The following is a 25,634-nucleotide window of genomic DNA, read 5'->3' on the forward strand; positions in this document are numbered from 1 at the left end:
ACACACAAGTACTCGTTACAATTTGAATGCTTAGCAGGACAGGAAAATTGTCCAATTCACACACTTTTGAAGAGAACATCCCTGCTCATTCATACTGCCTCTGATCTGGTGGACTAAACACACATGCTTTGTTTGTAAATTGTCTGAGTGTTGGAGTGTGCCCGTGGCTATCCGTAAATTGAAATAGAAGAGTGTGTCATCTGGTTTGCTTACTATAAGGAATTTGAAATTATTTATACTTTTGATACTTAAGTATATTTAAAACAAAATACTTTTAAACTTTTACTCAAGTAGTATTTTAAAGGGATTTTACTTGAGTGATTTTCTATTAAGTTATCTTTACTTTGACTTAAATATGACAATTGGGCACTTTTTTTTACCACTGTCTGCTACTGTAACAGCCCCAGTGCCTGGCTTGTGTCTCTTTAGTCTTCCTGGCTGTGATTCTGGTCTGCATCACTTTTATCTTGCTCGGCTCTATCTTAACACTTAGCCAACTACTCTCATTTTATTCCATTTGCATGGCCATAATGAATGTAATCCGAAATACACTACATGACCAAAATTATGTGGACACCTGCTCGTTGAACTTCTCATTCCAAAATCATGGGTATTAATATGGAGTTGGTCCCCCCTTTGCTTCTATAACAGCCTCCACTTTTCTGGGAAGGCTTTCCACTAGATGTTGGATTATTGCTGCATGGACTTGCTTCCATTCAGCCACAAGAGCAGTAGTGAGGTCAGGCACTGATGTGTGGTGATTAGGCCTTGCTCGCAGTCAGCGTTCCAATTCATCCCAAAGGTGTTCGATGGGGTTGAGGTCAGGTCTCTGTGCAGGCCAGTCAAGTTCCTCCACACCGATCTCGATAAACCATTTCTGAATGGACCTCACTTGGTGCACAGGGGCATTGTCATTTTGAAACAGGAAAAGGGCCTTCCCCAAACTGTTGCCACAAAGTTGGAAGCACAGAATTGTCTAGAATGTCATTGTATGCTGTAGCATTAAGATTTCCCTTCTCTGGAACTAAGGGGCCTAGCCCAAACCATTATTCCTCCTCTACCAAACTTTACAGTTGGCACTATTCATTCTGGCAGGTAGCGTTCTCCTGGCATCCGCCAAACCCAGATTTGTCTGTCGGACTGCCAGATGGTGAAACGTGATTAATCTCTCCAGAGAACACGTTTCCACTGCTCCAGAGTCCAATGGGGGCGGGCTTTATATCACTCCAGCCGGTGCTTGGCATTGCGCATGGTGATCTTAGGCTTATGTGCAACTGCTCAACCATGTAAACCCATTTCATGAAGCTCCCGACTAACAGTTGTTGTGCTGACATTGCTTCCTGGGGCAGTTTGGAACTCGGTAGTGAGTGTTGCAACCAAAGACAGACAATGATTTTTACGAGCTTCAGGACTCAGCGGTCCAGTTCTGTGACCTTGTGTGGCCTACAACTTCGCAGCTGAGCCGTTGTTGCTCCTAGACAATTCCACTTCACAGTAACAGCACTTACAGTTGACCGGTGGTAGCTCTTACGGGCAGAAATCTGACAAACTGACTTGTTGGAAAGGTGGCATCCTATCACGGTGCCATGTTGAAAGTTACTAAGCTCTTCAGTAAGACCATTCTACCGCCACTATTTGTCTATGGAGATTGCATGGCTCTGTGCTCAATTTTATAGACCTGTCAGCAACGGGGGTGGCTGAAATAGCCAAATGGACTAATTTGAAGGGGTGTCCACATACTTTGTATATATAGTGTATATCTCTCCATATGTTACTCATTCCTTCTCCCCCACCTCTTTTTTAACATTAATTCTATCAGGGAGTCATACTGAGACCAAGGTCTCTTTTACAGATGAGCCCTGAATTATATAAATTACAGACATCAATATAAATACAAAATGCAAGCAGAAAGAAAAACACAGTCATAAAAAACAAACAGATGAATCAGTAATAAGATCCTCAATCAGCTTTCTGAATTGTCCTAGAGGCACCAGAACATCACATTTAACAACATTTTGAACATTGTTCCACAAATAAGGTGTAAGAAAGGTAAATCAGCTTTTAGTTAACTCATTAGTGACCAAAGGAGTTTCCGGAGTTAGCCATCCCTGAGACTGGGTGTGTTAAATAGTATGTTTAAAGTTTAGTAAAGATATTAGGTACAGTGGGAATTTTTGTAAAAGGGCTTTATAAATGAAAACATATCAATGTATCAACCTATGTGACATCAAAGAAGACCAACCAACTTTCTGGTAGAGAATGCAGTGATGATAGGAACATTGACTGAATAATCCGCTTTCTACTATATTTCTATAGAAGAAGACCATTTTTATTCTCAGCTTCATAACAAACTCATCAATATGCTTTTCAAAAGAACACTTCATCTGTCAAAGTACATATGCTTAAATCATCAGAGTTTTATGCACTCTAGAGAACAACATACAGTGCATTTGGAAAGTATTCAAACCCCTTGACTTTTTCCAGATTTTTGTTACGTTACAGCCTTATTCGAAAAGTGAATAAATAGTTTTTTTTCCCTCATCAATCTACACACAATATCCCATAATGACAGAGCAAAAACAGAATACAAAAGCACATTTGACAACGATTACAGCCTCAAGTGTTTTTGGGAATGGCTCTACAATCTTGGCACACCTGCACACACTTCTTCTATGCAGATCCTCTCAAGCTCTGTCAGGTTGGATGGGGAGCTCTGCTGCACAGCTATATTCAGGTCTTTCCAGAGATGTTCGATCGGGTTCAAGTCCGGCCTCTGGCTGGGCCACTCAAGGACATTCAGAGACTTGTCCCGAAGTCACTCCTGTGTTGTCTTGGCTGTGTGCTTAGGGTCATTGTCATGTTGGAAGGTGAACCTTCATCACAGTCTGAGGTTCTTAGCTCTGAAGCAGGTTTTCAACAAGGATCTCTCTGTACTTTGCTCCGTTCATCTTTGCCTAGATCCTGACTAGTCTCCCAGTCCTTGCCGTTGAAAAATATCCCCACAGCTTGATGCTGCCACCACAATGCTTCACCATAGGGATGGTGTCAGGTTTCCTCCAGACGTGATGCTTGGCATTCAGGCCAAAGAGTTCAATCTTGGTTCTCATGGTCTGAGTCTTAAGGTGCCTTTTGGCAAACTCCAAGTGGGCTGTCGTGCCTTTTACTGAGGAGTGGCTTCCATCTGGCCTGATTGATGGAGTGCTGCAGAGATGGTTGTCATTCTGGAAGGTTCTCCACAGACAAACTCTAGAGCTTTGAGTTACCAACATCAGGTTCTTGGTCACCTCCCTGACCAAGGTCCTTCTCCCTGATTGCTCAGTTTGGCTGGTCATACCCAAGAAGACTCAAGGCTGCAATTGCTGCCAAAGGTGCTTCAACAAAATACAGAGATAAAGGGTTTCTGAATACTTATGGAAATGTGATATTTCTGAATACTTTCCGAATGCACTGTTTATGTTTTGATTATTAATACTTTCTAAGGCTGCATGATGTGACTCCAATTATGATTTTGAAAAAGTTGCATGAAAGGCATGAGCTCTGCTTTGTTTTTTTTTGTGCAGGCTGTACACACTTCATCAGTCTCTCATTCACAATTTGACAAGCACTTGATAATGCCTCAACTTCCCGGGTGCATCCCCTCTAATACCCCCTAAAAAAAAATCTGTGCCTTTTGTAGCTGAATATGATAATTATAATTCCCTTCTATAATTCGGCTGCTTCCAGAATCATCTCACACTCACATGGCTCTCCATCACGTGATTGGGACTTGAAGACAGACACCTCTGGGACGCAACTGCGCGCATCTTTATCCAATTCCGAGGTGCATATTGACAATATTGGAAGAACTTTCCACATTTACTTTTCAGTTAGCCAACAAGTTGAGTAGGCCTACCGAACAGCAAAGCACTAGCCTATGTCAATCTACTATTCTCCCATAGTACAAACGTTGACCTATTCTGTGCTAGAAATAAATATCCCAAACATTTGTGGGATGCAAAAGATCCCAAATGAATACAACCACTAGCTTAAAAAAAAATAAAGCAATGAGCCTGACGCAACAGATGAGAATGTTTAGCTTAAAGTGTTGATAAACTATTAGGCTATTCCATCACATTATAAGTGCAGCAATTCGCACACAGCAGTAGGTTATAAGCACAAATGTTCCATTAGCAGGAAAACACAATTCTCAAAAGTGACCGCAAATGTGATTATGCATTTATTGCTTTTATTATAAAGGTGCATTTTTATGGTGAAAATGATCTTCCCAAACTTGAAACTCACACGCTGCTTATGTATGCCAGTTAGGCTCTAAACCCGTTGTAAAGCGGATTAATGTGATTTATTATTTGGCCACTTTAGTTGTGATACAAACCGTATAAAAATGTATTGGCCTATGAGCTAGGCTACATGAGGCGTGCAACTATGATTTGAAAATGTAGCAACAAAAAAAAAAGAATGCACTGTTTGCCTTAAACTGGACATCATTCACAAGTGATAGGCTAATATTGTCACCCGTCCCACTATTATTGATTAAATCTTGTCTTTACGTATACTAAATAATATGTGTGAAATTTGTTTTGATTTAGAATGGACCATTATCTTGCACCTGTCGTGAAACGGGCAGCGGGGAAAAATGCATGTCATCTATGCACTTAAATAGCAAATGGAGGACACTTTTCACATGGTTCGTTTTCATGCCTGCAAGGTAGGCTATAGTCCTGTTGTAAAGAGAAGCAATGTGCTTAATATCAGGTCATTTTAGAAATAAATATAGTAGGCCTAGCCTATAGAAAGCTGATGGGCTCCTATTTTTTATAGAGGTCATCACTCTGTTATTTCATGCAATTGCATAGCCTATAGAAAGTGTCATGGGCTCTCATGAAGTGTTTGTTTAGATTTTCGAATACATTTGCATTGGTGTCAGTGATTAGAGGGACAATAGAGTGCTGAGTACCAAGCAGTTAGCAAGTTTGGTAGGCTACTAATGACCATCAGCAGCATCAGATCTTGGAAAAGCCTATTTGCTGACTGTGGTCATGACTCGTGACCGCTCAACATAACAGCCCTACTCATTACAGCAGATTTTATTGCAGTGAGCCAGGTAAAGATGCTTTAGCGACATGGAAACTGGTAGTTTAAAGAAATGAAGAAACTTAACAATTTCTTACAGTTAAAGAAAAGTCTTCAAGTTAGGTTCATGAAGTCACTGACGCTATTCATCTGCTACATCTTCCTCCCCAGGGGCATGTTGGGAGCTTGTGCTAGCAGGGTTATGAACTTCTCTAAGACATTTGATCAAAATGTTGAGGCATTTTCATCTCCATGGTGACCTCTTTAAAAAAAATCCACTCTGCTCTAGAATGATGTACCTGTGCCTCTTGATGAAATAAATAACTTATTTAAATAATGCTCTAATTGATTAATTCAATTTTTAAACAATACACTTTTATGAATAATACAAATTCACTGCTGACATCTAGGCTGGAATAATACATTATGGCCGTTCTCTTGCATTTCAAAGATGATGGTACAAAAAAAAATACAAAAAGAAACGCATGTTTTTTTCTTTGTATTATCTTTTACCAGATCTAATGTGTTATATTCTCCTACATGAATTTAACATTAACACAAACTTCAAAGTGTTTCCTTTCAAATGGTATCAAGAATATGCATATCATTGCTTCAGGTCCTGAGCTACAGGCAGTTAGATTTGGGTATGTCATTTTAGGCAAAAATTGGGGGGAAAAGGGCGGATCCTTAAAACCTCTTGACGCTAGGGGGCACTATTTTTATGTTTGGAAAAAGCCTGAGAAAAATCAATCAAGAAGTGACTCTTATTTTGAAACAAATGTGTTCCTATGCATCCCTATTGACCATTGAAAGGGATATCAACCAGATTCCTTTTTCTATGGCTTCCCTAAGGTGTCTAAACCCTTTAGACAGTGTCAGGCCTTTATTTTGAAGAATGAGCGTGAACGACCACATTACATAAGTGGTCAGGTGGGGGTTCTCAGAGTGATTTTTGCGCAAAAGAGAGAGGCGGCCATTGTTCCTCCCGGTCCTAGTGAAAAGCCAACTGTCCCGGTTGATATATTATCGAATAGATATTTGAAAAAAACCTTGAGGTTTGATTACAAAAAAACGTTTGCCATGTTTCTGTCGACATTATGGATATAATTTGGAATTTTTGTCTGCGTTGTCGTGACCTCTATTTCCGGTGGATTCCTGGGCATAACGCACCAAACTAACGGAGGTATTTGGATATAAAAAAATATCTTTATGGAACAAAAGGAACGTTTGCTGTCTAACTGGGAGTCTCGTGAGTGAAAACATCCGAAGATCATCAAAGGTATACGGTTAATTTGATTGCTTTTTTGATTTTCGGGACCAAGCTTCCTGATGCTAAGTGTACATCATGCTATGCTAGGCTATCGATAAACTTACACAAACGCTTGTATTGCTTTCGCTGTAAAGCATAATTTCAAAATCTGAGACAAGGTGATTAACAAAAGGCTAAGCTGTGTTTCACTATATTTCACTTATGATTTCATGAATATTTTCTAGTAATATTTTTTGATTCTTGCACTATGCTATTCAGCGGTTGATGATGACAAATATACCGGATCCGGGATGGGCAGTTCTAAGAGGTTTTAAGGGTGTGTTCGTAAATTCAATCTGGAGTTCCAGAGTGCGCTCTGGGCGTGTGTAAAATCAGTGTTGTCAGATTGTCCATTTGTAAATTCAGTGTTTCGCTCTCAGATTGTTCAGAGCGCACACTGGACACTCTGGCCGGGGAGTAGGGTTGATCAGAGCACAGTCAAGCACCCACGCTAACTGGCTAACATTGGCTAGCTTGCTAGCTACTTTCAAACACAAATGAGAGAACACCTCACTCTGACCATATTACTCGCCCTAGCAGAGCTAGTTAGGCTGTTGTCATGTTATCTGGAGTGTTGGTGACGGTCACTTTGCTGCTGGCAACAATTTAATTATGTTTTTATGCTGATGTTTACTGACACTGGTCATATTCAACTGGTGTTGTGTGTTTGTAAATTCATCAGTTTTTCCGCGCTCTGGCACACTCAGACGAGAGTGCTCTAAAATCAGAGAATATAGCCAGAGTGAATTTACAAACTCATCCTAAATGTGTTTTTCAATTAAGCAACACATTACAAAAATGAAGATGCTCTCTTAATGTTTAGAATGTTCCTACCTCCTTACCTAATGCTATTTTGCTTATTTGTTTGTTCATCTGAATGCTTGTTTCCCTATCAAGGGCTGAACTATCCTCCATAAATCCCTCAGAAATCCATCCTCTTTCTCCCTCTGTTGGTTTTGTATTTGTTAATCTGTCCTAATTCTTCTTGTTTTCCTTGTTGGGGGGTTTATAGTCCCCCAATCCTATTCCTCCCTTGTGTTGCCTGATGATTCATCTGATGCGCCTTACTAGAACCAAGTCGATCAATTTCTCAATAGCCAAACTATTTCCACAAAATAAAAATATCTTCCAATTCCTATAGAATTCCTATATTGCTGTGTTCCTATAGAACACAGCAATTTGCTAAAATAACTAAACTGTTCACATATAATAAAATAATTTCACAAAAAATTGCAATTTAAGGAGAGGTCTTCTTATTTTAGTACTCATCACACCAGAAAGTTGGTTGGTCTTCTTTGATGTCACATATGTTGATGCATTGCTATGTTTTTGCTATGCAAAAAGTCCCGCTGTACCTAACATCTTTACTAAACTTTAACCATCCCTGAGACTGGGTGTGTTAACTCGTATGTTTAACTCTGGAAATTAATTTGATCTCTACGGAGTTTGGTAAATCAGCTTTTGTGGAACAATGTTCAAAATGTTGTTAAATGTGATGTTCTGGTGCCTCTAGGACAATTCAGAAAGCTGATTGAGGATCTTATTACTGATTCATCTGTTTGTTTTTTATGACTGTGTTTTTCTTTCTGCTTGCATTTTGTATTTATATTGATGTCTGTAATTTATGTAATTCAGGGCTCATCTGTAAAAGAGACCTTGGTCTCAGTATGACTCCCTGATAAAAAATAATGCGTTTTGGTCCTCTTCTCCTTCACCAGACGAAAACCGTTACAGAATCACCCACCAACCAAGGACCAAGCAGCATGGTATCGGGCAGCAGGAATCTCCGGACTCATGAACATGGGAGGAGATTTTGGACGGAAAAGAACCCTGGGCACAGGCTGGGGAATATCGCCGCCCCAAGGCAGAGCTGGAGGAAGCGCAACAGGCACGAGAGGCAGCCCCAAACATTTTTTGGGCGGGGGCACACGGGGAGTGTGGCAGAGTTACTGTCACGTTCTGACCTTCGTTTACACTTTTATGTCTTTGTGTTAGGTTGGTCAGGGTGTGAGTTGGGGTGGGTTGTCTATGTTCTTTTTTCTAGATTATATTTTCTATGTGTTTGGCCTAGTATGGTTCTCAATCAGAGGCAGGTGTCGTTCGTTGTCTCTGATTGAGAATCATACTTAGGTAGCCTTTCCCACCTGTGTTTTGTGGGTGATTATTTTTCCGTGTCAGTGTTTGTTCCATACGGGGGACTGTGTCGGTTTTCATTTATTTCTCTTGTTCCTTTTGTTTTTCTGTGTGTAGTGATATTTCATTAAAATATATTATGGACACACACCATGCTGCGTTTTGGTCCTCTTCTCCTTCACCAGACGAAAACCGTTACAATCACATAAAATGGCTCAAATTAGAATCAGGATTAGAAGCTGGTTTGGTCTTAACCATACGGGTGTGTGGTAACACATCATTCAAAGATCAAAATACCTACCCGAGGCCCTCAGAAGAAAGATTATTGATGCCCATGAGTCTGCGAGGGGTTACAAATCCATTTCCAAGCAATTTGAAGTACATCATTCCACTGTCCGACAGCTCATCTACAAATGGAGAAAATTCCAGACCGCTGGCAATCTACCTAGGACAGGTCGTCCCACCAAATTCAGCCCAAGAGCTGACTGAAAGATGCTCATAGAAGTCTCTAAGAACCCCAGGGTAACATCAAGGGATCTACTGGCCTCTCTTGCCACAATCAATGTCAAAGTGCATGAGTCAACTGTCAGAAAGAGACTGCACAAACTTGGCCTACATGGGAGGTCAGGAAGGAAGAAAAGAATATCAAGACACGACTGACGTTTGCCACAGACAACACCTGGGTAAAGACCAAAACTACTGGAACAATGTGCTCTGGACAGATAAGTCAAAGGTGGAGTAGTTTGGCCACAATGCCAGATGCCATGTTTGGCAAAAACGAAACCATGCCTTTGAGCAGAAGAACCATCTACCAACCGTAAAGCATGGAAGCGATGGTATTATGGTTTGGGGCTGCTTTGCAGCCTCAGGGCCTGACCAACTTGCAAAAATCGAGTCAACCACGAGTTCTATATTGTACCAGAGAATTCTTGAGGAGAATGTGAGGTCATCTGTCAAAAAGCTGAAGCTGAAGCTGAACCGAACATGGATCTTGTAACATGACAATGATCCAAAACACAAAATCAAAGCAGATTATCTCAAAAAGAAGAAAGAGGGTTATGGAATGGCTGAGTCAAAGCCCAGATCTCAATCCTGTCGAAATGCTGTGAGGGTCTTGAAGAGAGCTGTGCATGATGCAAGGAAGCCCTCAAACATGACACAGTTGAAGCAGTACTGTAAAGAAGAGGGGGGGGGGGGGATTCCTCCCAGTTGATGTAAGAGACTGATAGACAGTTACAAGAAACGGCTACATTAAGTTATTCACTCTAAAGAGGGCAACACAAGCCATTGAAGCTAGAGATGTACTTATTCTTTCCGCACTATGAAATCGCATTTCCGTTGATTGTTGATGAATAAATGATTGCAACGTATAATCTTTCAGTGTTATTTGTTAAATTATATTACCTTTATCTGTCAATAGTGTTGAAGTGAAGATTACATATCCATCTGTCCAAATATTTACAAAAAAGGCAACTTTCCAGTGGGTGTACTTACTTTTTCACGACTCTACATGCCATGTAGCAGACGCTTTTATCCAAAGCAACTTAGTCATGCGTGTGTATATTTTTATGTGTGTGTGGTCTCAGGAATCAAACCCACTAACCTGCTGATGCAAATGCCATGCTCTACCAACAGAGCTAAAGAGGACATTTTGACTGGTGATTACTTATGCAGACTCAGCACTCAGTGTGTTCCACTCAGTTAAATCCAAATCCATGTACCCTGAGGAACACAGTGGCTTTTCTATGTTTGGTGGAAAAGCATAAGTGCGAAAAATGGTGAGTGAGAGAGTAACAGGGAGGGAGGGAGGGATGAATCTGAGAGGGACAACAAATAAGCTATTATGAGTCACCCACTCTCTGATACACTCCACTTCCATGACATGTGCACTCAGAAACCACACGTGCCCATAGAACAAGATTATCAAAGTGAGTGATGAATTGAAGAAAATGGCAGCAGTTTTTAACCTTACTGTAATAGATTTTTATTTAAATGAGAGCAAAAATATATTTTTAGCAAAAAACTTTCTCAAGCAATAATTTAGCTAGGACTGTCTGGGAGTAGTCTGAGTGGGCAGGGGAAAACTAGCTGTTATTGGCAGAGGTTTGGAACTCACTATTAACCAATTTACTACATGGTGATGTCTCCATGGAAAGCCAAAAACTCCCGCCCATGCAAACATGCTGATTAGAAGGTCCTGTGTACATTTTATTTTCAATAAGCAGGAATTAACACAGATTTTTTTTTAAATCACACTTTTACAGTGTTAGTTTCAGCTGTTGTACAGTACATATGGTGTCCACCTGCTCTGCCCAGAGTGGGTGAAAACGTGCTTCGGTGATCAAATTTCACTTCCTTATGTTATAAAATACATTTTACCAAGACAAATATGATTATTCATGTTCTGAATTGTTCAGTGGGGTCTTTCACTAACATTTCAACACCATTATATACAAAAAGTCGGATTTCGTAACCGAAAACATTGAATAATAAGCACCAAGCTCTGTTGACATAGCTGTGCAGGTTTCTCATAACTTTTAAGGATTTTACATTTTGTGGTCATCACTTTCAAAGTTTTTGAATGAAATGTAAAATGCTTTGAAACTGAAAGCTTGTTATATGCTGAGTGCTCCGTTGATATTTCACAGAGATACGCTTGTTTTTGTGAGAAAATGTCAAATGAATTTGAAAAGTGTATACTAAAATATGAAAATATTACATGTCATGTCTCAAAATTGATATCAATCTTACCTCTATATTGTTGTATGTCTTGATGATTCGAGAAGAAAGATTAGTTAAATGGGAAAGTGAGCCAGTCGGGTAGCCAGTAGCCTTAATTCTTTTACAGAATTTAGCCTACACTAGCTGATGTGATGCAATTTTCCAGTTTTTTTTTGTACCACTTTTTCCTCTTGCCTCCATTGGTCACCCTAATTCAGGCCATCCTACAATGTTAAAAGCTCCAATAACTTTTATAGAAACATATGCTTAGAGGAGTTTCTGAAATTAACATTATTTTACCCATTGGTCAAAATTAGCCTTGTTTGATTAGACACCATACAATGCGATACAAAACACAGAAAACAATGGATTTTGACTGCACTGGGATTTATGCTGGAATAGGCCAGATATAACAACTGATGGTTGTCATGGTGTTGTTGCTCTTTGATGCTGGGCCATTAGTCCCATCATTCAGTAAATATATATATATATATATATATATATATGCTGTAACACACACACACACACACACACAGTCCTCCTGCACCACTGTTCATACAGTAGCTTCCGCCAGCTTGTATATTCAATACCCTTTTCTTCTCTGCCTGAGATGACCTTTTAGGATTTCAGAAGTTGTCTTTCTATGTAGACTAATAATACACTTTTTTTCTTCTCTTCAGAAATTGTAATTATAAACTGCATTCAAAGAAAAATGTGATCTCTTGCCATTTGAATGCAATTCACAAAAGAACAGAATTAACCTCCAGCATCTTCAAAAACATTGACTAGGTTGATGACACCCCTCAATAGTTGTGTGACTGAACAAACTGGATATCACCAGTTTGCTTTAGTTTCAAAGTGACTGTATATTTGATTTGGCAGGAGCCGGTAATGGCCTCCTGCTCATTGGGTTCCGGTAGCTTTATCACCACCACTACACCATGTCTGTAAATCTGGTCCAGTAGATGGTTTGCTATCCAGGCCAGACTACTCTAAGGGGAAAGTATGGGGAAGAATCCAGGGGCCGTGTTAATTCCTCCAAGTAATGTGACAGAGGGGATGCGGTGGCGGCCCTGTGACACTCTGTGCATGGTTCTGATTCTCCAAAGGGAAATGAGACTGATTTCTCTAAATGCACCAAAACCCTATTCCCAGCATGTGTTAATCCGATAACAGCGCTGGGAATGAGACGACGGTGGATCCGCTGTGTTGTGTTTGATCAAGGATTTAGTATGATGAGCTCCCTATGAGACGTCATGCACATCTGACTCAGCCTCCATCCCGTTGTGTCCATTGGACCGTTGTCCCAGACACAGATTAAGCCTAGTCTTGGACTGAAAAACTATTTCAATGGGAATTCTCCATTGAGCATGTTTTTTGTCCAGGACTAGGATTAATATGTGTCTGAAAACTGCCTCACTAAGTGGTTACAATAGCCGACTGTTGATCCACAGCTGGCCACTTAGAAACAAATGGGAAGCATCAAGAAAGTTTTATGACATTATGGGCCATTGCGTGGCCCTCACAACAGCATTTTTGGTTTTATCACTCAGCATATGTTTTGTTATGATGAGACATTGGGAGTTACAACTGAAATCAAGTTGTGCAGCACCACACCTCAAACTCCTTCAAAACAACCCAAGAGAAAAGATGGATGGCCTCTCTATTGTTGTTTCCTCTTTGCCTACACTCAAGCAGTGTGGGTGTGTGGTAATCAATTATCTTTGTTTTCTCTCAATAGTTCCAGCATCTCTCTCCATCTTGCTGTCCTCTCTCAGCTATTTGTCCTCTTTAGTTAGCCAGTGTGTAGGAGAGCAGGTAGGCACAGAGCTAGCTACACTGTATGTTATAATAGCTCATTGTGACTGTGTTGTGGAGTCTCACAATGGGTCTAAGTCACAGGTCTCATTCATCCACCCACTCTTTGCCCTGTGACGTCAACTAAGTCAGCCACTCCAGCTGGAGCTAACCACTCTGTCAGGAGTAACAGAGCACTCCAGGGCTCTCGTCTCACACCTGGTGGCTTTGTGACTGCCTGAATGGTGCTCTTTATTGGAGCTAGTCATGATTTGGTTGGAGTGGGCGCTACAGTATATGATCAATACACGTGTATCCTGCTCATAAGGAAGAGTCATCACTCACATCATCAGAGCTGAGACCGTAGGCCCTCGTTGTCTGGAAAGTTTCAGTAACTCACCCTTTGTAACTCAGTTGGTAGAGCATGTTGCTTGCATTGCCAGGATAGTGGATTTGATTCTCGTGACCACCTATGTGTAAAATGTATGCACGCATGACAAGTCCCTTTGGGTAGAAGTGTCTACTAAATGGCATATGGTATTATAAAATATTGTATTTCTCTTTCACAAACTCTGAGGAAGTGGTGACTCTTCCTCTTCCTTTAATCACGGCACTTCTCTGCACCATCAAACAGGCAAAGCGTGAATACAGGGCTAAGATTGAATCACACTACACCGACTCCGATGCTCGTCTTATGTGGCAGGGCTTGCAAACTATTACGGACTACAAAGGGAAGCACAGCCGTGAGCTGCCCAGTGACATGCGCCTACCAGATGAGCTAAATCACTTCTATGCTCTCTTCGAGGCAAGCAATACTGCATGAGAGCCTCAGCTGTTCCGAACGACTGTGTGATCACGCTCTCCGTAGCCGACGTGAGTAAGACCTTTAAACAGGTCAACATACACAAGGCTGCGGGGCCAGACGGATTACCAGGACGAGTGCTCCGGGCATGTGCTGACCATCTGGTAGGTGTCTTCACTGACATTTTCAACATGACCCTGATTGAGTCTGTAACACCAACATGTTTCAAGCAGACCACCATAGTCCATGTGCCCAAGAACACAAAGGCAACCTGCCTAAATGACTACAGACCCATAGCACTCACGTCCGTAGCCATGAAGTGCTTTGAAAGGTTGGTAATGGCTCACATCAGTACCCTTATCCCAGAAACCCTAGACCCACTCCAATTTGCATACCGCCCAAACAGATCCACAGATGATGCAATCTCTATTGCACTCCACACTGCCCTTTCCCAAACTGGACAAAAAGAAAACGTATGTGAGAATGCTATTCATTGACTACAGCTCAGCGTTCAACACCATAGTACCCTCAAAGCTCATCACTAAGCTAAGGATTCTGGGACTAAACACCTCCCTCTGCAACTGGATCCTGATCCTCAACACTGGAGCTCCCCAGGGTTGCGTGCTCAGTCCCCACCTGTACTCCCTGTTCACCCACGACTGCATGGCCAAGCACGACTCCAACACCATTGTTAAGTTTGCGGACGACACAACAGTGGTAGGCCTGATCACTGACAACGACGAGACAGCCTATAGGGAGGAGGTCACAGACCTGGCCGGGTGGTGCCAGAATAACAACCTATCCCTCAACGTAACCAAGACTATAGGAGATTATTGTGGACTACCGGAAAATGAGTACAGAGCACGCCCCCATTCTCATCGACGAGGATGTATTGGAGCAGGTTGAGAGCTTTAAGTTCCTTGGTGTCCACATCAACAACAAACTAGAATGGTCCAAACACACCAAGACAGTCGTGGAGAGGGCACAACAAATCCTATTCCCCCTCAGGAAACTAAAAAGATTTGGCATGGGTCCTGAGATCCTCAAAAGATTCTACAGCTGCAAAATAAAGAGCATCACTGCCTGGTACGGCAATTGCTCGGCCTCTGACCGCAAGACACTACAGAGGGTAGAGTGTACGGCCCAGTACATCACTGGGGCTAAACTGCCTGCCATCCAGGACCTCTTCACCAGGCAGTGTCAGAGGAAGGCCCTAAAAATTGTCAAAGACCCCAGCCACCCCAGTCATAGACTGTTCCCTCTACTACCGCATGGCAAGCGGTACCGGAGTGCCAAGTCTAGGACAAAAAGGCCAACAGTTTTTACCCAAAAGCCGTAAGACTCCTGAACAGGTAATCAAATGGCTACCCGGACTATTTGCATTGTGTGCCACCCCCAACCCCTCTTTTACGCTGTTGCTACTCTCTGTTTATCATATACATTCATGTACATACTACCCCAATTGGGCCGACTAACCAGTGCTCCTGCACATTGGCTAACCAGGCTATCTGCATTGTGTCCCGCCACCCACCACCCACCAACTCCCATTTACGCTACTGCTACTCTCTGTTCATCATATATGCATAATCACTTTAACCATATCTACATGTACTTGCTACCTCAATCAGCCTGACTACCCGGTGTCTATATGTAGCCTCCTATGAGGATGTACACCCCCCGACTTCAGTTCATCAGAGAGCTCTTTTGATGAGATAACAGTGTGTCAGTTATGGAATAACTGTAAAACCCTTACGTGTAGCTCAACTTTGATAGAGCAAAACACACATGAAGATTGGTGTGCAAGCATTTCACGGTAAAGTCCTCTTACCAGTTGTATTTGCCGCATGTGAGAAATAAAATTTGATTTGATTGGAGTTGGCAAGAAAATTGGGAGGCCTATACAAGCTTATGTGGAAAATGTGAAGCGGTTCTGGTCCCTTGCCTAGATAATCATCCATACGCAGTGCCACTGCACTGAAAAATGCATGCCCACAGATCCCAGACTATTTATATATTTCAGAGGTAGTTACAGTTCATGATAAGATTCTGTCCAATCACAGGAGCCCTCTAAATCAAGGCATGGTGGTTGCCATAGTGAACCAGACAAAAACCACCTGTCCGTTGTTTCTATAGTGATATTGGCCTGCCGATGCCAATAATGCCAGAGTATGAGAGATAGTTTGTCACCCCATTTTCTGTTTCACCTGTTATCTGTTCATCCACCCCCCTCCAGGTGTTGCCCATTTCCCCCATTATCCCCTGTGCATTTAGACTTGTGTTTTCTGTTTGTCTGTTGCCAGTTCGTCTTGTCTCATCAAACTTACCAGCATATCTTGAAATGTCTGCATCTGTGTCTTTCCTGAGGTCTGATAGAGTTAATGAGTCTGTCTCTAACGTGGCAGAGATGTTTTGTGTCCGCAGCGTTCTGTCATTGTCAGCTACTGGTAACTGCCAAAATAAAGGAAACACTTGAGTAAATAAGGAATACGAAGTATATTGAAAGCAGGTGCTTCCACACAGGTGTGGTTCCTGAGTTAATTAAGAAATTAAAACATCCCATCATGCTTAGGGTCATGTTTATAAAGTGTCCTTGTTATTTGGAATCCTTGGGAAGTCCCTACCCCATTGAAGTTTACATTTTAAATGGTTATGGTAAGGGTTAAGGTTAGGTACAGTTTATGGTTAAGGTTAGGTTTTAGGGTAGGGATATCCCAAGGATCCCACACTGCATAAACCGTATACAAATGCCCAGTTGCCCATTATTTTGGCTACCATGGCTAGAAGAGATCTCAGTGACTTTGAAAGAGGGGTCACAAAGGAGCATCGCGGTTTAAAGGGTGTGTGTGTTGGTTCTTCAAAAGTGCCCACAAGGATAGTAAAACAAGGAAAATTCTTCCTCGTGGGGACATGTCCCACGTCCTCATGAGGACAAAGGCTATTTTAAATTTAGGGGTTAGAATTAGGGTAAGGGGTGAGTGGTTAGGTTTAGAAGTTAGGTTTTGGGTTACGGGTTATGGTAGCGGTTTTGAATGGAAATACATTTTAGGTCCCCAGGACGGTAGAACAAAATGTTTGTGTGTGTCTCAGTCATCAGATCTCAACCTAATTGAACACTTATGGAAGATTATGGAGCGGCGCCTGAGACAGAGTTTTCCACCACCGCCAACAAAACACCCAATTATGTAATTTCTCATAGAAGAATGGTGTTGCATCCCTCCAGTAGAGTTTCAGACAATTGTAGAATCTATGCCAAGGTGCAATTAAACTGTTCTGGCTGCTCGTGGTGGCCCAACACCCTATTAAGACACTTTGTGTTGGTGTTTCCTTTATTTTGGCAGTTACCTGTAGGTCTGTCATGATAACTGCCTGTCCCCCTTCCCCTGCTCCCCTGGTAGCCTACAGGCTGGCTGGGTACAAAGCAAAGCCAAGTCATTTGTTTTGGAACATAGTGTTGGTTCCATTACGAGTTCAGGGCAGTGGAGTGGCTTGAGGTGTGTTTGGTTTAAATATGTATATGGAGATTAAATGGTATACAGATTGATTCTCCCTAGTCTAGTGATCATCCCTCACACATACATTGCTGGAGTATACATGAATTATCCATTTCTCGCTTTCTTCCCTTTCACCCTTTTCTCATTTTAGATACCAGCCTTTGATGAAGGGGAAAAATACGAGATTTAAAATGGTGCTTCAGGAGTTCCATCAGACCTCTTACGTTTGTTTACCTTTTATAACCTGCCTGACTGTTATGCCTGGGATTAAGAGTGATTGTTGGTGTCAAGTTTCAAAATGTGTGTGTGTTTATGCCTGTCTGTATGCTTAAATGCACATAAATGACCCTTCGAGTGTTTCAATTCCGCAGAACTTCGAGGAACAATACATCTTTGGCACTAAAGCCATGATTATAGGACGTAGCCTGATGTTGTATGTGTCAAAGTGACAGCTTAATATCACAGGGACAAGGGGGACCTATGGAACATTAAACTGTGTTTGTAATTATCACACCAACAAACTCAGTCTGTATTTGTGCAAGTTTCAATATTTCTTAGCCTAGATTTCCTAAAAGATTAAATAATGAAATCTTGAATGTTGGCACATTTAAAGCCGGCGTACACGGGATTCAAGTTCAACCCCTGTGAAAGAGCCTCTGTGTAGAATCCTATAAATTCTGTGTCTAATTGTGAAGGCAGAATATTGAGACCTTGGCTGGCCTAAGGCCAGACAGCATTTCTAGGACAGGACCCCAGATTGTTTTCAGTTCACAACAACATTAATCTGTCTCAGGACAGCGTCAAAGAACTTGGACATCCCCTGAGTATATTCTTAGTCTGAGGTATAGAACTGTTAGATGTGTGTGTGTTTGTGTCTCTGTGTCCATATCAGTGTGTATCTGAAGTACAGAACTATTCGATTTGTGTGTGTTTGTTTATGTGTCTTTCTGCGTTTGTGTATGAAGTATGCTTCAAAGTAGTACATGATACAACTGAGTCGTAATGTTGCTTAGATCAGACTGAAATGAGACTGACACACACACAAACACGCACACACCGTGGCGCTCTTACCATTAGGCAATTGCCTGGGGCCTCACATCATCCGGGGCCTCATGAAATTGGCATTCATTTTGTTTAATTATACATAATTTGAGTTGTTTTGCCTTCCACCCCCGCTTGTGGCACTCCTACCCTTGTGAGTAGGTTTCTAGGGGGTAATGAGACCCCCCTAAGAACAATGTCTAATTTCTGACACAAAAAAAGCAACGTGTATGAAGGTCATGTTTAGGCAAATAAACTATGAAAGGAAATAAATGGCTACAAATGGCTAGAAATTGCATTTTTTTAAAGTACCATGGTCACCCCGGTAGAAGATGCAGTTTATGCTAACTAGCTAGTTGGCTAGAATAAGTTAACTCTGTCAGAGTGACCATCGAGTTCTTGGTCAAATTAAATTTTATTTGTCACATACACATGGTTAGCAGATGTTAAGATGAGTGTAGAGAAATTCTTGTGCTTCTAGTTCCGACCATGCAGTAATAGCTAAGTAATCTAACAATTTCACAACAACTACCTTATACACACACACAAGTGTAAAGGGATTAATAAGAATATGTACATAAAAATATATGGATGAGTGATGGTCAAACGGCATAGGCAACATTCAGTTGATGGTATAGAGTACAGTATATACATATGTGATGAGTAATGTAGGGTATGTAAACATTATATAAAGTAGCTAGTGATACATTTATTACATCCACTTTTTAATATTAAAGTGGCTAGAGATTTGAGTCAGTATGTTGGCAGCAGCCACTCAATGTTAGTGGTGGCTGTTTAACAGTCTGATGGCCTTGAGATAGAAGCTGTTTTTCAGTCTCTCGGTCCCAGCTTTGATGCACCTGTACTGACCTTGCCTTCTGGATGATAGCAAGGTGAACAGGCAGTGGCTCGGGTGGGTGTTGTCCTTGATGATCTTTTTGGCCTTCCTGTGACATCGGGTAGTGTAGGTGTCCTGGAGGGCAGGTAGTTTACCCCCGGTAATGCTTTGTGCAGACCTCACTACCCTCTGGAGAGCCTTACGGTTGTGTTTGGAGCAGCTGCTGCGCCTTCTTCACCACGCTGTTTGTGTGGGTGGACCATTTCAGATTGTCCATGATGTGTACGCCGAGGAACTTAAAACTTTCCACCACTGTCCCGTCGATGTGGACAGGGGGCTGCTCCTTCTGCTGTTTCCTGAAGTCCACGATCAACTCCTTTGTTTTATTGACATTGAGTGTGAGGATATTTTCCTGACACCACACTCCGAGGGCCCTCACCTCCTCCCTGCAGGCCGTCTCGTCGTTGTTTGTAATCAAGCCTACCACTGTCGTGTCGTCTACAAACTTGATGATTGAGTTGGAGGCATGCATGGCCACGCAGTCGTGGGTGAACAGGGAGTACAGGAGAGGGCTGAGAATGCACGCTTGTGGGGCCCCAGTGTTGAGGATCAGCGGGGTAAAGATGTTGTTTCCTACCCTCACCACCTGGGGACGGCCGGTCAGGAAGTCCAGGACCCAGTTGCACAGGGCGGGGTCGAGACCCAGAATTATCTGGTCACCTCCCTGACCAAGGCCCTTCTCCCAGATTGCTCAGTTTGGCCAGGCGGCCAGCTCTAGGAAGAGTCTTGGTGGTTCCGAACTTCTTCCATTTAAGAATGATGGAGGTCACTGTGTTCTTGGGGACCTTCAATGCTGCAGACATTTTTTGGTACCCTTCCCCAGATCTGTGCCTCGACACAATCCTGTCTTGGACCTCTACCGACAATTCTTTCAACCTCATGGCTTGGTTTAGTAACGATCGTCTGTGGTGGAAGAAGGTGAGGACCAAAGCGCAGCGTGGTAAGTGTTCATCTTATTCAATGAAAAAACTGAACACTGAATAACAAACAACAAAGAAACAACCGAAACAGTTCAGTTCTGAAAATAACCACCCACAAAACACAATCGAAAACAGGCTACCTAAATATGGTTCTCAATCAGGGACAATGATTGCAGCTGCCTCTGATTGAGAACCATACCAGGCCAAACACAGAAATAGAAAATCATAGAAAAACTAACATAGACAACCCACCCAACTCACGCCCTGACCATACTAAAACAAAGACATAACAAAATAACTAAGGTCAGAACGTGACAGGTTTTTGCTCTGACATGCACTGTCAACTGTGGCACATTATATTAACAGGTGTGTGCCTTTCCAAGTCATGCCCAATCAATTGAATTTACCCCAAGTGGACTCCAATCAAGGTGGAGAAACATCTCAAGGATGATCAATGGAAACAGGATGCACCGGAGCTCAACTTCGAGTCTCATTGCAAAGTGTCTGAATACTTATGTAAATGTGATATTTCAGTTTTTTTAAATATAAATTAGCAAACATTTCTAAAAACCTGTTTTTGCTTTGTCATTATGGGGTATTGTGTGTAGATTGATGAGAGGGAAAAAACAATTAAATCAATTTTAGAATATGGCTGTAACGTAACAAAATGTGGAAAAATTCAAGAGGTTTGAACACTTTCCAAATGCACTGTAAGTATTGGCCCAGAATTTCCACATCTGTGCATCCCTAACTTGAACACATACCTTTACTAGTGAAGGACTTTTCAAATCTTTCCTTTTCAAATCTTTCAGTTAGCCTTTTCATTCTGCTTCTAACAGCCCTTTGTTCAGTAGACATGATTGTGTTAAATAGACATGGGCGGGGCCTCAGACTGGCCTCCAAATCGCTTACAAACACATACACATTACCTGTGATTGATTGATTGACAGGCTGACAGTACAGTCGAGTTTCCCAGTGCTGCACAGTGACTGATCCTGGAAAAGAACAGCTAATAACGGCTTTCTGATTACATGTATTGATCTTTGAAACGCTGCATCTGACAAACCATTCTTCCAATGCAACATTCTAAATGGAGCAGAAAATATGCTAATATCCATTCCCTTGGAAAGCCACATTATTCTGTTGTATCACCTGTTCATACTGTAGAGCAGGATTTCCCAAACCCATGACCGAGTTTGGGTAGAGTAAAAGTGTACCACATATCATATCACTCTTTAAAATAACCAATCTCAGTCCTCTTAAAGTGAACTCAGTTATTTTTGTATTCACATTGCCTTTGAATGAGGACTCTTTTGCCAGTTCACTTCACCCATTTTGTGGTCCGAGTCTTCTTTGCATTCACATTGCAATGTTTAGAAAGGAACCAATATTTTTTTCCCAACATTCACTCAATGCACTCTGGGTTTTTACAAAGGACAGGTCAAGCCATTCCATCAGAACATGTTATCGTACAGCTAGAGATACAGTACAGGTAGCTTACTTAAAATCATTTAAAAAACAAACATTTTGGAAGCTAATCTATTGCATTTAATTAAAAGATGACGTAATAATTGCAATCAGAAGATACTATTAACATGTGAATATTATTGGTAACAGCATAAACAACAGAAGAATAACTGCAGATTAAATAATGCTGTAATTGATCATTGTACACCCAATGTAGGCTACAGCCCCTTTAAGAGCTAGAATTTATGTTGTACCCTATGTTGTGATTCTCATCAAATACAGTATGTTGTGGCCTTTAACACTATTCAAACTCCACAATCGAGTAAACATCTTATGAAGCTCTCTTATAGAGCACATATAGCAAACAAATAATCTGAACTGAAAACTCCACACATATTTTGGAATTACTGTGCATCAGTGACAATCACTAATCAATATACAAAAATAGCACACATTATTTTCTGCAAACCTGCACATCATCATCTTCCCTCTATTGTGGCACCAATGAAAAGGTGGTGCGGAATAATGTCAAGCAAACCGGGGGAGTTTTGTGTTACTAACGGGGCGGCAGGTAGCCTAGTGGTTGGACTTGTAAAGGTTGCAAGATCGAATCCCCGAGCCGACAAGTTAAACATCTGCTGTTCTACCCTTGAACAAGGCAGTTAACCCTTGTTCCCTAGTAGGCTGTCATTGTAAATAAGAATTTGTTCTTAACTGACTTGCCTAGTTAAAGCATGGTAAAATACATAAAACATTTCCCTGAAAAATGGAACTGCAGTGAACCGAACTCAGACCACTTCTTGAAACCGGCACAGTTCGGTTCGCTTCCGGGACTCTTTTGAGCGGTCTGCGTTTCTTTGGCGTATTCACACTGCACAAGAAAATAAGCGAAGCAACAAAAAAATGATCTGAAAGGGACCAAGAGTGAAACGCCCTAAGGCTATAGTCAGGGAGAAACTATGGCAAGCAGCTCTTATAAAGATACATACCGGTCTGCCAGGCTCCTAAACCTAGCTTGGTCCCAGGTATGTTCTTATTCATGCCAGCTCCATTGCTGTCAGTAACCAGGTTTACATCCAACCTTTTTAAGCTACTAAAGTACATGTTGGATAAAAAATGTCGTGACAGATGATGAAAACAAAAATTTGTCGGTAAACCTTTCAAAATACTCTAGACAAAATGGGATCGTTTTGTACAATTTATTATGCGAGAAATTGCGGTGGAAACGCCTTTATGCGCAAATGTTGATATACTGCAATAACCATCATATCTAAGTAAACGTGTGTGTTCCTTCCACTACGACTCCGGGAAGCATGCAGTTTATTAAACTGCAGATGAAATAAATTATGATGAACTTCACAGAATGGTGAAAGTGTACTGTGATGAGTTTATTGCTCTTTTCCAATACATATTGAGGGTCTTATTCTGGTGACATATGATCGATGTTTGGCTGCCATTTGACAAAACAATTATAATCTCGCTCTTTTATCCATAATAATCTCATCATGTAGGCTATACGTGCGCTCTAGTCAACAGCGCTCAGATATAGTACTGTACAGAATCTACTATATGGCTAGAGCGCACGTGCCAATACCAGAGTAGGCACACTTGCTAAACAAAGCGCTGTTTTGTGTGAGTAAACCATCTGTAGAGTTGAAAATGCGATGGAAACCCATGTAACTTGTATTTTTTTATTCGGTACAATGTATTTTTTTTTATCGTGCAACAAATCAATTTGATGGAAACACATGTTTAGTGCGAAAATGCGCATATTGTTATTATGCGGATTTTTTTATTCTTTAATATTAATTCACATGAAAATCTGTTGGATGAAAACAACCTAGCTATTGACACACAAAAATGTGGTAGTTTATTTTATAATCGCTTGCACTACAAAATCATTGGTGTCTTTCTCAGTTTAGAACATAGAAGATGAACATTAGAGAAGACTTTCATAAATCGTTTTTTATATGTACAAAGTTAAGTTTTACCAAAAATATGTCTGGGCACTCTAAAGTTGGTCTGTTGGTCTGTCTTGTTAAGCTACAACTTGAACTGTCTCTGTGAACACACAGCTTCTATTTTGTAAAGGATTATTTCACCATGTCTCTGACTGGCCTGACTTGCCTAGTTAAATAAATAAAATAAAAATCATAAAAGCACTAAACATCTTCTCCAATGTTGATTATGAAAGTTTGATCGTTTACAATGTATTTATGAAATATAACAATAATAACAGGCAGTAAATTAATTCTATATGCCTGCTATACAATATTTTGTCAAACAATTTGCAGGTGTTAACATGGATTTTGTTAGATTTGGAAAATTATTCACATAAGGTACCAAACGAATCTATTTTCTGGACTCCACCGACATGTTGACCACACCTTGTCACAATGTCTCTCATTACTATGTTGTCTGACAGATGTTTTACAACCGTGATTTAGCTCCCTGTGACGCCCAGCACCAGCCTACATCACCAACCGCCTGCCTTTATCCATTAGCGGGGGTTTACCCCCCAGGATTTGGCGCGTATTTGCGCAAATACCCTACGGTACGCTTACAATTATACTACCTATTTCTGGCTCCATTATAGTGAGTACTTTAATGTCCCCGAAAGATCACTTGATACATATTGACCATGATATCGAGGGAGTAAATGGCCCGTCATCAGAACTGCCCTTGACTCGCCGTTGGTTACCTTATTGACTGTGCGTGCCTCTAGTCACTTGCTTCCCAACACACCGTGGGGATTTGAAAACCGTGCGTTCTATTTGGAGTCGGAAATGCTTTTGAAGCTCACGTAGAGCGAGCTGACCACCGCGGCCTCATCATTAATGGAGTCTTTCACTTCGGACGGACTCCGGCACAGCACCGTTTCCAGCTTCTTGGGCAGCTGGCCGCTGAAGAGCAGGTAGATGCAGGGGTTTGTGCAGCTGTTCAGACTCGCCAACAGCATCAGGATGGTGAACGTTGTCGCTACAATGACAATAACACAAGATGAAATTACGCACAGGTAGACTAGCTTACCCAAAATCAGTAAAGCACTAGGCTACATCAACAGTCATAATTGTTGACTTTATTATTTAGTTATAATAAGATTGATATCCGTGTTCTTACTTTCTGTCGGCGCGTCAATGTCCCAAACAGACCAAAGCTGGACCATGAAGAACGGAGTCCAGCAGATGATATAGACGAACACAATAACCACCGTCATCTTCACGGTCTTGATTCGTGCTTTGGACACCCCGGTCACGCTGCTGGTTCTGGAGGGCAGTCGAAAGGCCACCCCGCTGCCCCCCTCCTGATGCGTCTTTAGATAAAGGTTGACCTGGATGGCTCGACATATTTGCACCTGGCACACCACCACAGTCAAAATGGGTAAGATAAAGATGACCAGCGTGGTCCAAGTGATGTAGGTCTTCAGGCCCCAGGGCTGGATGAAGTCCGCCCAGCAGTCGAACACCCCGGGCGCCACCTGGACCCTCGAGAAGATGAACATCTGAGGCAGGGCGCCCACGAGGGAGATCGTCCAGGCGACGCACACTGGGATGTTCCAGCGCGCGTGCCTCCTCTGAAACTTGACCATGGGGTTGCATATAGCCTGGTAGCGGTCAATGGTCATCACCACAATCATGTAGGTGGACGCAAACATGCCCACTACCTGCAGATACTTCACCAAGCGGCACACCAGGTCTGGTCCAATGAACCTGTCAGTAATTTCCCACATGAGCTGCGGGCAAACCTGGAAAAACGCAACCACCAGGTCTGCGATGCACAGATGGAACACGAAGACACGCATCCTGGAGACCTGTTTGCGCCGCTTCCACAGAACCAGTAATAGCCCGGTGTTCAGGATAGAGGCGCTTACGAAGATAACACTGAGCAGCGCGATCTCTACTTTGGCAAGTTTCTCATCCCTGGGCGTGTCCTCAACCTCCATCATCATACTGAAGTTACCGAGACTGCTGTTAAACGGGTGCAT

General features: G+C 41.9%; 1 protein-coding gene across 1 annotated transcript; it reads right to left on the reverse strand.

Annotated features, from left to right (window-relative positions):
* Nucleotides 1-18,745: 18,745 nt before the first annotated feature.
* On the reverse strand, nucleotides 18,746-25,634 carry LOC110528128 (vasopressin V2 receptor-like). Its single transcript, XM_090241349.1, has one exon. It carries the CDS (start codon nucleotides 25,632-25,634, stop codon nucleotides 24,732-24,734), a length of 903 nt encoding a protein of 300 aa, XP_090097475.1. The 3' UTR covers nucleotides 18,746-24,731.

This window comes from Oncorhynchus mykiss, chromosome 7 (genome assembly GCF_057628025.1).
Source record: "Oncorhynchus mykiss isolate SJ-2025 chromosome 7, ASM5762802v1, whole genome shotgun sequence".
NCBI classification, from domain to species: Eukaryota; Metazoa; Chordata; class Actinopteri; order Salmoniformes; family Salmonidae; genus Oncorhynchus; species Oncorhynchus mykiss.